This window comes from Mya arenaria, chromosome 11 (assembly GCF_026914265.1).
Source record: "Mya arenaria isolate MELC-2E11 chromosome 11, ASM2691426v1".
In the NCBI taxonomy this organism is placed as follows: Eukaryota; Metazoa; Mollusca; class Bivalvia; order Myida; family Myidae; genus Mya; species Mya arenaria.
In genome coordinates this window covers 11,399,273-11,412,781 of record NC_069132.1, presented here as the reverse complement: position 1 = coordinate 11,412,781, position 13,509 = coordinate 11,399,273, and the positions used below count along the sequence as shown (strand labels likewise).

The following is a 13,509-nucleotide window of genomic DNA, read 5'->3' as shown; positions in this document are numbered from 1 at the left end:
TATATTTTAAAGGCACATTCTATAGGTTGATGTTTTTGTTTTGATTTTAGTGCATTATCATGTTTAACTCATTTGAATCAAAACAAAAAAGGCATGATAAATGTACAGATAGAAATATATTAGCGATATCTTTGCGATTTTTAAACAGGAGAATTCGTGGATATGTAGCTATTAATTATATAAACAAAAATAATATAAAGGTAAATATGTTTTATCTTAAACTAAAACTCAATCAAATACGATTTTTTGCTTTAATCATTTGCATTAACCTAAATTGGGTTTTTAAAGCAAAAAAAGTTGCCTTAAAGAACATGTTCACTCTACAAGAGTGAAAATGGCGATAGAATCGACATTTTTTAGCAGCTGAAGCGTATAATTATATGTTAAAAGGGATAAGACACCAGATGGTCGCAAACTCGGCAAATACAGTACTTCCTCAAAACAAACAAGCATAGCATTGTCGATGCGAGCTAGGATGAGGCCGGTAATATATTATTTTACATGATTAAAATAATAAACGCAACAATCATTTCGCTGGCTAAGCTTTCACAAAGCGCGGAATGTTTTTTTCCCGAACACCTTGCAAGTCATGGCATCGTTTCACAAACTAAACTGTCAATAATGGTTTAACCAACTCGCTGTTATTTTTACAAACACTGGTTTTAATTATAAATTATTTTTTTCCATAGAATATTCACATTGCAGTTTATGTTCTGGAATAATTATTCTCAGATGCACATAGTTTGAATTTCATGCATGTCATGCATCGACCTTCAAAACGAAATGACATTCTTAACATAAACCTAGCGTTGTGAAATGACATTGACGTTTTACTCATTTATAAATATGCGGTCAAATGCCTAATATGTCGATGAGAACATGTCGAGGCGAATGATTCATTTTCGAATTTATTCTTAAATGAATTAATAATATACGCTGATGTGTTTATTACTGCGTCTTCAAGATAACGTCATTGACCTATGAACTCAATGTGAAATAGAAGAAAATATCGTGAATTCAATAAAACCATTGATTGTTAACATTGTTCAGTTAAAATGTTTAAATTTATGGTAAAACTCCGCGATCCTTTGAGTGAAAGGCACATATATATACCACATGAAAAAAACCTCACTCAGTGAATGATCTTCGTCTTTAAAGACTTAGGGTTATTGCGGGCCGCAGCAGCGGCCCGCTATATTTAATACGTGGTGAGTAAAAGGTGTATGGAGACTTAAGAACTTGGTTGAAAATATGCGTCTCTTTTTCCTAAAAAATTCAAGCTGAAAATGTAGACACAGTCAATTTTTCCCTTGTTAGTGTTTATATTGTTGTCTTCTTGATACCAGTCAACGAATTTGAGTATTATATATATTGATGTAAATATCATTCTTTAGGTGTGCCGACAATCATGAAGATTTAAATGTGGACGACAGGTTGATGATTGCCCAGATATGTACCAGGCGATGCAAGATGTATCTCTTTGAAGGGGAACTTTGCAAAGCTAGCGTTGCTGGTAAATTGTAAAAACCTTTCATGAATTCTATTTTTGGCTTTTTGGCGATGGTGTAATTGAACGAAAACCTTAATTCCACTGTACCCTTATCAAGACGGCCTGAAATTAAACGGGCATGGAAATTTGCTTTATTGGAGTAAAAAAACGAATATCGTCAGTGTTTTAAGGTGTTTATATAATATAAGTGGATTAGATATCATTATTCAATAGTTTAATTTTAAACCCTATTCGTGTCCGATGTGTTTTTTTTATTGACGACTCAGGCAGAGTTCATGCAGTCAAAAATGAGATTATTTGTTTTATATGTAGCGTATTCAAGTTTATTATTTGTATTTAGATCATCTTTTAAGTAAGGTGACTTATAGTGTACGCCTAACCACACATATACTGTAAGTTACTCGCAATCTGACTGCATCGTAAAATTGGAACGGTTGCCTTATTGTGTTTCATAATCAAAGACGTGTAAAGAAATTTAAGATAAGCCTTGAATAATAGATGCTTATGAATAAGGCTACAACACTGTTTTAATTTCGTTCCAATTAATAAGCAAAAAGGAACTACAAGCGTTGTAAGGTGCCAAACAAACTACAGAGTACTGTGAAATTGCAATTTGGTGAAAGTGATGCATTTTGTAATATATATTTTATACATAAGTTGAACAGTTCACTCAATTATCAGTGTTGATAATCAAGAATTGCAACATACGCACACATGCACACGTGTGTTAACTTCTGTTTCCTCTGGTGCATGCCTTTGAAATATATTTATTAGTATTGGCAGATTTTGCAATCACTTCGACACAAATGTGTTTTCGAATCACTCAAAAACCTTTATCGCTTTTCAAAATAAAAGTGTTATCCCTGATATTTTAATTAAATGGTAATATTTACGTTCGCCATTGGACTTATGTTGTAATTCTTGTTTATCAACAGTGGCTATGTGGAATCGCGAATTTCAGAATGAATGCCAATAAGAATTCCATTGCGTTATTTTGCGATTTTTTAGCGCAAAGATAAAACAATTGTTAATAGCAGTAAAAATGCACCCCAGCAGTAAGCGCACGTTCAAATCAAATCAAGTCAATATTTTATTGGCAAATACATTAAATACATTGCCATTAACAATTATACAAACAAGCATTGTGGTTTACGATAGATCAGCATTAATTTAATGGTTTGAAGTCGAAAGTTGCCAAGCTTATCATCAAAACCTGACATACCATTATTAAACTTTCTTAGGTATAGGGACAATAATACATTTTATACAACAAGAAGGATATAAACACATAATAATTAAATAATTTGGAGACATTGGAGCAAATAAGTCTTTACATTCAATAAACATTTCCGGAGTTAACCTTTTCGTTCCACTACTTGAGGTTTTCAGTATTTTTAGTCACGTTACTTCCTCAATATAAAACTCTTCGTCTTATTGCTCAATATTAACAACATCATCATTGTCTAAAACCACTAGTTGACCTCTTTATCGGTCAATATTGTGCCATCACAAAAACAATTGTTTAATAGGATCCAAAAATGTATATTATTTATGCGAAACACTACAGAAACAAGCTCAGTAGCAAAAAGTTTAAACATAAACCCGGTTAATTGCACTGAATAAACGCCAAAGACATAAAACATAAATTCAAAAAATCGTGGAACGGTTAGTAAAATATAAATTTACTAGGTGTTTAAACCAGTTTAAGCGCACAAATCTCACTCTTATCCCAACAATCCCAATAAATCTTATCATAGTATGCATTAACTTGAGAAAACTTAACAATAAAACAAATAATGATAAACTTATAGGTTAACCCCAAGTACTTCTATGATAAGAGATCCCAACTCTATCTGCAGACGGAGGAATACAAATCAGAGTACCTAATGCATAAACTTTACAAAGATACGATGCAGTCATTGTTTGAAACTATTAGCATCACACACAGTCTGCCTTATAAATTTAAATGTTTAAAACCGTGTGATCATAGAGTTTCATAATAAAAAGGATCATTGTACTAAAACTGGGATCAAATAAAGAAAACATTATTAAAACTAATAGCGACATGTATTAGCTAATCTTTCCTTCCAAATGATCTTACGTCAAATTTGATTTTCTACTAAGAAGTTGTTGTTGTTATTTTCTGAGAAAAATCTTTTTTGCTGTGAGTAAGCTTAATTGTGTTAAACATTTTTCTTATAAACATTATACATATTCTCTGATTTACGTGGAATATAGATATAGCGATTACTTTATTATACATTAATTGTCACATTTTCCCCCCAAAAGTCCATTAATCAAACGAAATTCCCATCTATCTTGTTCTTGTTTTACCATGAATTTCTAGATATACGTCTTGACTTCTTACGTTTAACGTTTTAACACATGCATTGAATGCCCTCCCACAAAATAACATAACAACAAAATCAATTCCTGTATCAATATTACAAGTATTTACTGCATAAATGTCTATAATATTACAAAATCCAGTAGCATTTGAAAATATTGAAACACGTTGGAAAGCACGTACAATTTCATTATTAACAACAGGAAATAATTGAGTAGAAATCAAGACATTACCAACTTTCGAATAATACGCATAACTACCAAAACATGCAACGTTATGCAACATAACCATTCACACTTACTAACACTTACTGTATAGCTTATGATTGTAATATTGAATATAATTATATACTCCATAAACAGCCATTTAAATACGTTTTCTTTTATAAACCTATTGCAGGTGAGGCTGCAAAGCTATGTGGAAATGCTGTTTCTGACAAACGGACGATATGTGAATTGGTGCCATTTTTTTGCTTTACAGCTTTGTTTCGAAATGAGTAAGCCAATCAATATGAAGTTGAAAAATCACGTACATTTTAGGGAAGTTTTATGCCGCCTTAGGGCTGTATATAGTAATCGGTCCGTCCGTCCCCTCGGTTTCCGATAAATAACTAGATAATGCTTAGGCCTTTACACTTCAAACGTAGTAAGGAGGTTGGTAATGACCAGCAGATAAATCCTATTGATTTGAGGTCAATGGGTCAAAGGCCTAGGTGGTGGTGAGATCGAGCTAAATATCCGTATGCGATCAATAACTGTACAACGCATAGGCCCAGGGGCCTTCAATTTGGTAGGCAGATTGGTAATGAGCAGCAGATGAGCCATATTTATTTTGAGGTTAGTGGGTCAAGATGAACCGTATTGAGTTTTCCTTATTGTGTGTCAAAGGTCAAGTTTGTTATGACCTCGAGCTGAAAATCCATTTTCGATCAATACCTGAAGAATGCTAAGGCCAAGAAACGAGTTGACATCCACTCCATTTCTATGAGCAGAGAATTATCGTTTCCATGTACATACTTTGCTCTTTACAATTTTACAGATCAATAGTTCCAAACTTCATTGGAAGGTAGAGTAAGTCATCATGAAAATATGCCTCATACTTTAAATGTTACAGATCAATATTTCTAAACTTCATTGGAAGTTAGGGATTGTCGTCAATGAAAATATTTTACAAATTCAAGGTTATCTGTTCTTATAGGCCCCAACACTAATGTTTATCTGTCCGACGGGAACTATCGGGGGCTTTTGCCACGTTCCAGTGACACTGCTTGTTTTTTGTTCAGTTTTTAGTTATAAATCTTATCCAATAGTTATTCAGAAGTATGTTTTCTGTTTTTGCTTAGTTGTTATCCCTTTATGCCCTTATCAATATTTTGCCCCAACTGGATTTGAGCATATAAGGGACAACTGACCGGACAGGCGGGATTTCGACAGGAGCAGTTAGACTGTTACCCGGGAAATATACAAATATTCTTAAAGAACTTTGAAAAAATGTTGTTGTTTTTATGATATTCGATGTCATTTTTATCCACAGTGATTTTTGACAAAATTCCCTGTACTGGTCCAGGGATGGAATCCAGACATCTGTGTGACCCAAGTTGGGCAAAACCATGATAGGTGCATCATGTTTTAATCCAGAATAAACAGATATTGTTATATTTGATACTATTTGTCGTAGTTTAGTTGACTTTAAACGAATAGTTGACCTACTTTGTATTCATATTGGATATTTCAAAAGGATACGTGCGACGTCCAACATCCTAAAGCAGTTGAATCAAATGCAGATGACTGACTGCACAACGGAATCGCCGTTGTATTGGATATTCTGTCTGGAAACAGCGTTGTGTGGTGGTATGGAATTTTGTGAAGATACACTGCGTTTATATAGATGTTATTTTTTCTAGATTAAGTTGATTTTATACAAGGAAACTTTCTTTTAATACATAACATGTTTATTCTGGTTCTTAATGATCAGTCGTGTTTAATGAATTTAATTCAAACCAACAACGCCTTTGTCATTACTACATAGGAAGTCCTCCGGCTGATGTTGACCGATGTTTAGAGACATTGCGTGTTGCAGTGATGAGAGACCCGTCGGCTGAACTTACACTATTTGGCATCAACGTTGTATCTTTGTGGTATTGACTGAAGGAAGAAATTTAACAACTATATATGTAGATGTTAATTAATTTTATTCTCTTGATGACTGTGTACCAAAATTAGAAACACACGGTATAGATCAATCTAAATTGTACAACCTTCACTATTATAAATATCCTTGTTCTAAAAAACACATATTTTACTTTATGATATTCTAATGTTTTTCTTATTATGCCCCCTTTGAAGAAGATGGGTATATTGCTTTGCACATGTCGGTCGGTAGGTCGGTTGGTTCGTCGGTAGCCCAAAGCTCGTCCGAGTGATAACTCGACAATTCCTTGATGGATGGTAATCAAACTTGACATGAAGATAGGGCCTGACCAGAGATGACCCGTATTAGGGGTCAAGGTCACAATGACCTTAAATGGTAAAAGGATTTTAAAGCTTGTCAGAGTGATTAATCGACAATGCGTAGACCTATTTTAGGGGTCATCGGGTCAAAGGTCAAGGTCACCATGATCTTGAATTTAAAAGGTTGTCCGATTGGAAATTTGACAATGACTGCACCAATGGCCCTCAATCTTTACTTGGAGGTTAGGTCTGACGAGTAGACCCTTTAATTTTGGGGTTCATCGGGCCAAAGGTCAAGGTCACATTGCCCTTGAATGATAAAAAGTTGTCAAAGTGATAACTCGACAATGCCTTCACCCATGGCCCATTAACTTGACTTAGTGGTTTGGCCTGACCAGTAGATGACCCCTATTGATTTTGGGGGTCATCGGGCCAAAGGTCAAGGTCACATTGACCTTGAATGATAAAAGGTTGTCCGAATGATAACTCAACAATGCCTGCACCCATGGCCCTCAAACTTGACCTAGAGGTTTGGCCTGCCTAGTAGATGACCCCTATTGATTTTGGGGTCATTGGGTCAAAGGTCAATGTCACAGTGACCTTAAAGACAAACTCGACAATTCCTGGACCTCCATGGTCATCAAACTTGACAGGAAGGTAGGGGCTGACCAGTAGATGACCCCTGTTGATTTTGGGTGTCATCGGGTCTAAGGTCAAGGTCACAGTGACCTTTAACACGAAAAAGTTAACAAAGCTTCTCCCAGTGATATCTCAACAAAGCCTGAACCTACGATCATCAAACTTGACGAGGGGGTTGGGCCTGACCTGTAGATGACCCCTTTTAATTTAAAGGGTTCATCGGGTCAAGGTCACAGTGACCTTGAACGTAAATAGCTTGTCTGTGTGATAACTTGACACTGCCGGTACCCATGGTCCTCAAACTTGACTTGGAGGTCCATGCATATTTTATTCAATTGTCCATATAATCCTGACAACATGGCGCTAAGGAGGGGGGGGGGTAATGTTTGACAAACATCTCTTGTTCTAAGGTTTGCTCGACTTGGAAGATGGTCCGAGGCAGATGTTTGGAGCAGCTATGACAGAAGTAATAGGGGTGGTGACTTGATGTTTTTGCATGCCTTTGCAGAAGCCAAACGACTGGAATGTCAGCTTCTGATGTATTGTCATTCACTTGCCTGCCAGGACGTCGGAAACTTGCATTTGCTAGGATTTTTGAAAAGGGTATTTATTACTTCAATTAAGATATCACGATTAAAACTTTATTACAAAATAAACGTCAATAAACGGTTATTACATGAAATATTTCGGTACCAAAAAGTAAAAATAGGTCGCACGGCCTTTTCGCGTTCCTCGGTTTACATGACCTTTTGAGGGTTAACATTATATGCCATCACACCCCATGGGATCTGACATTTATTTGATTTTACCGAATAAATATTTTGATATTAAAATGTAAAACATTATACTCTATGTGAACAGAAACAAACACTTTATTGTAATAATTAATTATCAATAACGTCAAAGAAAAACAGGTAAAGCACAGTCAAAATGTCTTCTTTCACACCGGGAGAACAGTTTATTTTCCATTAAAATGGAAATGTACAGTACAATTATTTATTTGGTGCAATGTTAAAATCACAATTATTGGTTTCGCGTGGGATGTTAATTATTTGGGATGATCCGAGAATAGTCTGAGCAACATTCATTTGGTGTTCAATGCGATAGTTTGTGGTCACAGATGCAGTTGACTGGACGGTACTGTTTGATTGCACAATCTCGGTTGTTAGTGTGGGCAAGTCTATATCTGAAAATTCATCGTCTGCTGAAAATATATTATTAAAATTATCATTAGACAATTCTTGAATGAGCTCAGATGTGTCCGTTTGCTTTGACGCTGTGTAATGTAAAGCGCTGCTCAATGCATCTGACTTCTGATTCCTTCTGTCAACCTACGCGGGTACCTCTTAGTTAATCAGATTTAGGTCATGCATACATTCTAGCTTCACCAATTGTGTCATCTAGGATTGAATCACAGCTGAAAATAAAACCCTATGTTTTACCTAATTTTAGTATTTTTAATTTAAAAAAAACTGTAAAACGCTTGAAATTAGCAAACGTCATTCTCACATGAAGAACACATTTGACAGTGCATGAAATAATTTTATAATTAAACATCTGATGCATTTAATGCAAATATATTTTTCAAAGAAAAAAGGTATTTTCATACTAAATAAAAATGTTTAAAGAGAGATTCTATTCAGAAGAGGTCAGACCGTGCGAACATTAATAATTAATCTAAATATACGATAAGAACGGGAAACACTGAATCATAGTTTACTTACACATGATTCTTGTCAGCTTCATCTATAACTTGGCGTGCATATTCACGTCCAGAAGAGCTAACCTCTAAAGCAAATGTTAATTTCGTCATCTGTCTCAAAGTTTTTCTCTGCCTCATCGACACAGGTGAAACATGATGTCGAACCAGACTTGGTGGAAGAAAAATGATACACTTTATTAAATGTAAATCAATTCACATGCTGCTGTTAAAAATAGCGAGACCAAAAAACAAATTCGGTGTTTGAGGTCCTGAATCAAATAACGACCTCTAGCCCGAGGGATCCATGTTCGAACTCCAGAAGAGAATTAGACTGGATCTTTTATAATCGCTTAATTTTAACTATTTTAACGCACTAACGATGTAACGTCATTTCTGATTGTTTACAATGTTTCATATTGCAACAGTTAATTAACATGTACATAGTAGCAAAATCAAACTGTGTTTAAATTATCGCATTTAAACGCATTGTGCATTAGAATAGGGTTAACCATATAGAGCTTTTGACATTTGTGACCGTTATACAGCTTTAAGTTCCATGGTCGCAGTTTTAACTTCTCAAACTTTCGCTGTCACTGTTAAAATGTTTCAGACATGTGTACGGTTATCCCTATAAATACACGAAACAGCAAGGATATGAATGTAAATATAAATAAGACTGTTGACATTCAGTTCAACTTGATGATTTGATGCACAAAATGTCTAAGTCCCCATTTGAGATTTGACAACAAAGAAATATAAATTTATAACATTAATTATTTTTACTGTATTTACCTTATTTTGAATGCCACTAGGAGTGGAAATGTTGAAAACAATGTTGGCTGGATCTTTCCGCTTCTTTAGGTCATGGTCAGCAATCTCTTGTTTATGTTCCTCTGATCCTTTTCTTTTTTCTTCAAGTCTCTTTACTTGGCTTTAAACGTTTTCCTGGAGGTAGCATATTTACTATATGTTGATATATCAATTTGGCACGTTTCCCGAGTCCAGTTTTCTGAATGCATGGTAATTTCTTCAACAGCAAACCGTTTATTTACATCAGCTTTCCTAAACTGTCAAATCTGACAGATGATCTTGTCTGCAAACCCTACAAGCGCTTGAGTGTTACATGTTTAAAAATCGCCTAACGATCAGTACTTTAATAACGTCAATACTATGTTTAGACCCGCAAGTGGGCAAAAAATTATACCACGGAAAAATCGTTATGTCACCTGGTAATATTACGGATTTGCTAATAGTGTGTATATGCGAATTTTGTATGGGAAAATCTCGTGAGATATATTAAAATAAAATATCTGTTATTTTCTTGATATTCCCGACGTATATTTCCGGTCATTTGACCAGTGCTGGAAAAATTCGTCTTACACTCCCCACCCACCCATATAAGATGAGTCACGAGCACAACGCGCCACTTCTTTCTTCTTTTATTGGACGGTTTATAATTAGTATATTATGCCATTTTAATAAAGCGCAATCGATGATAGTAATGTTCAAGAATTTTAATTAAAATTCAAATTAAAAATATTTTTAAAGGCGATTTTGAGGAAAATAGTCAATAGTGATCTAAAATAATACGCCTTAATGACGTTAGAAAACAAAGTCTCACGCGTTTTGGTGAAATTGACATAACTGCGTTTTCTACGGCAATTTCTTCACAAATAGATTATTTTAGGTATGCAACAAAAATATTAATCATGAATCTATAGTTCGGATTGATCAATCCGACAGCCCGAGGGCATGCCTCGTTACTTGCTTACGTGCGCGGCCTTGGGTCCGATTTTCTATCCAGACCGGAAAAAATGAAGCTTAATACACAACAATTTGAATAGATCAGAGCAATTCTTAAGCATGTCCTTAAGTAGATCCGTAGAGAAATGAAATGAAATCTCTTAAAGCTGCACTCTCACAGATTGACCATTTTTACTTTTTTTTATTTTTTGTCTTGGAAAGAGCAAATTTTTAGGGAAATATCTGCAAACCAATGATATAAGATTGCTGATAAAAATCAGATCGTAGATTATCATATTTCCGTTCGAAAATTAATGTTTAATGGCTTAAACCGTTACTTACGGTTTAAGAAAAATGCATAAAACATCACTTTTTTTAACTGAAATATAAAAATCTGCGATCTAATTTTTTGTCAGCAGTCTTTTATAACTGGTTTCCATTGATTTTTGCAAAAATTGGATCGTTCCAAGACAAAAAAAAAGTTGTCAAAACGTTCAATCTGTGAGAGTGCAGCTTTAAAGTGAAAATCTTATTCAAATTCAATGCATACATATGTAAATAACAAATATCAATTTCGACTGATAAACCTTCAACTTCTTACTAAATAATGCATTTATGGCAAATATTTATAACTAATAACAAGTTTGTAACCCTGTATTAAATAACAGAAAACGCAAAAATATTAAATGATGGGTGAATGCTAAAAGATTTACTGTGATCTACTAGAGTCCCCTAAGGTAGAAATACCGTGTTGTATGCACATTTCTTTCAAATTAAACTCGGTTATCATCATAAGAACCATTGTTTCCGACATTTATTCACCCTTTTTATACGCCCATCTTACGATGGCCGTATTATGGGAACACCCATGGCGGTCGGGCGGCTCCACAATGTTGTCCGCTCTCTAACTTGAACATTTCTCATCCAATTTCCACCAAACTTCATGAAAGTGTTTGTTGGTGAAATATCTAGGTCAAGTTCGATAACCAGCCAAATCACTTTAGGCACTCCAGAGTTATGGCCCCCTGAATTTGTCAAAACTGGCCATTTTAGCTTTGTCCGCTCTCTAACTTGATCATTTCTCATCCAATTTCCACCAAACGTCATGAAAGTGTTTGTTGGTGAAATATCTCGGTCAAGTTCAATAACCAGCCAAATCGCTTTAGGCACTCCAGAGTTATGGCCCCCTGAATTTGTCAAAATTGTCCATTTTAGCTTTGTCCGCTCTCTAACTTGAACACTTCTTATCCAATTTCCACCAAACTTCATGAAAGTGTTTGTTGGTGAAATATCTAGGTCAAGTTCGATAACCAGCCTAATCGCTTTAGGCACTCCAGAGTTATGGCCCCCTGAATTTATCAAAATTGGCCATTTTAGCTTTGTCTACTCTCAAACTTGAACCGTTTTTATCCGAATTTCACCAAACTTGCTACTATAAATGTTTGTTGGTATATATTCTTGGCAAAGTTCTATAACCAGCCAGGCTCTTCAGGATTATGGCCCTTGAATTGGTCAAAATTTGCCATTTTTGCTTTGTCCACTGTCTAATTTGAACAGTTATCATCTGATCTTCACCAAACTTGCTGAAAATATTTGTTGGTAAAATAAATCGGTCAAGTATGATAATCAGCCAAATGCCCCGAAGCACTTCAGGATTACTGCCCTTGCCATTTAAGCTTTGTCTACTCTCTAACTTGAACAATTCCAAGAAATTATTGATGGGCGTATTTTTTGAAAATTAAAACAATAGTAATAATTGTCGTAAACTTATTTGGGAGTAAGAGTGCATCTTTAAGGCGACATCCACTTTTGTTTTAAACTCCATTTAGCTATCTATTTGGCCATGTTGTTTTTTCGTTTGGGAATCAAATTTAATATCTTGGATGTTACAGTAATATGATTGTGCTCAAAATAGTATTTTGAATCATCCATAAACTGCGCGAGTACCTGGTAGTGCATTGTCAAGATATAATATGGTATTCGACTTACTTGTATTTTAAATGATAAAGCGAATACATACGGATATTTTTTGTAATGACGTTGTTTTATTTTGGTTCTCAAATGTAAATCTTTCAGGGAATGCAAAGGCTGAAGAGTCAGCTTGGCAAATTTCCCGTTCTTATTCCGAGATGGAACTTCCTGTCTGCTTATCTGTGTGGAATACTGAAGCAACATACGAAAATGAGAAAATTTGTCGGAAAAGCTTTGGGAGCATGTTCCAAACAAGGACATACATATGAGAAAGAATGGATTCAATATAACACAAGTCAGTGGCAAAAACAGGAAGAGAGTGCAGAAATCAACAAAGTATGGATTCAAAAACAATTGGGAAATTCAGCATCTTGCATAAATAACAGTCCGTTATACTGTCTCCCGCTTCCAAAGTAATTTACTTCGTGCTTCAAAAAATGACGATCTGCATCCGTAACATTGAAAATGTGTGTGCTGTGCGCATTTCCATGCGTTAAACTATGAACTCGTTGATGTGTTTGTTATTTATGGTGTGCTTTTCTATGCATCTTTTATCTCCGTTTCATAAATGCATAAGATAATATTCTGTTGCATGAAGTTTGTTAAGGCTAGTCTCGTCGCTGGGCATTGTACTAACCTTATACAGAAGGTTTTATATTAGTGTTAATATTAAGGAGCTGCAGATGACATGTGCAGATAACTCTTGGTTGCAAAAATATCTAAAACATTTATAATTGCCGCTTCCTTCGTCTTCACACACTACGTGCTCATTTTATATCGAGTGATGCGAAACTGACACATTCTAAAAGATGTATGCATGTTTTTTTTTATTATGATTATTTTAATGTTGGTGACTGTGTAGATCGATATGTTATTATTTTGTATATTAACATGCAATTAATGAAATTATTTTATTTATATAACCTATTTATGTATGGTGATAACATAATGTGTTGATCATTTATTATACGAGTTTGTGAATAAAGCCTTTATGTGCTTTAAGTTTAGATCAAGTTAAATGCGAATACGAGAGTGGTGGCTAGGAAAATAATGAGTTATTGGCAAGTTGTTATTTTGTAATTGTTTTCCTTTTTCAATGTTTTGTGATTATTGAGAAAATGAAAAATCCTCATTTATCTAATAATAT

The 13,509-nt window shown here is 34.7% G+C and overlaps 1 protein-coding gene across 1 annotated transcript in view; it reads left to right on the top strand.

Annotated features, from left to right (window-relative positions):
• The window catches only part of LOC128208319 (adenylate cyclase type 10-like), a 63,636-nt gene extending 50,427 nt beyond the window's left edge, over positions 1-13,209 (top strand). Inside the window, exons 27-32 of the mRNA XM_052911877.1 lie at positions 1,395-1,513; positions 4,257-4,353; positions 5,595-5,707; positions 5,886-5,994; positions 7,357-7,549; positions 12,468-13,209. Coding sequence (XP_052767837.1) covers positions 1,395-1,513; positions 4,257-4,353; positions 5,595-5,707; positions 5,886-5,994; positions 7,357-7,549; positions 12,468-12,779 — 943 coding nt within the window. The 3' untranslated portion in view covers positions 12,780-13,209. The remainder of the gene's footprint in view (positions 1-1,394; positions 1,514-4,256; positions 4,354-5,594; positions 5,708-5,885; positions 5,995-7,356; positions 7,550-12,467) is intronic.
• The last annotated feature ends 300 nt before the right edge of the window (positions 13,210-13,509 follow it).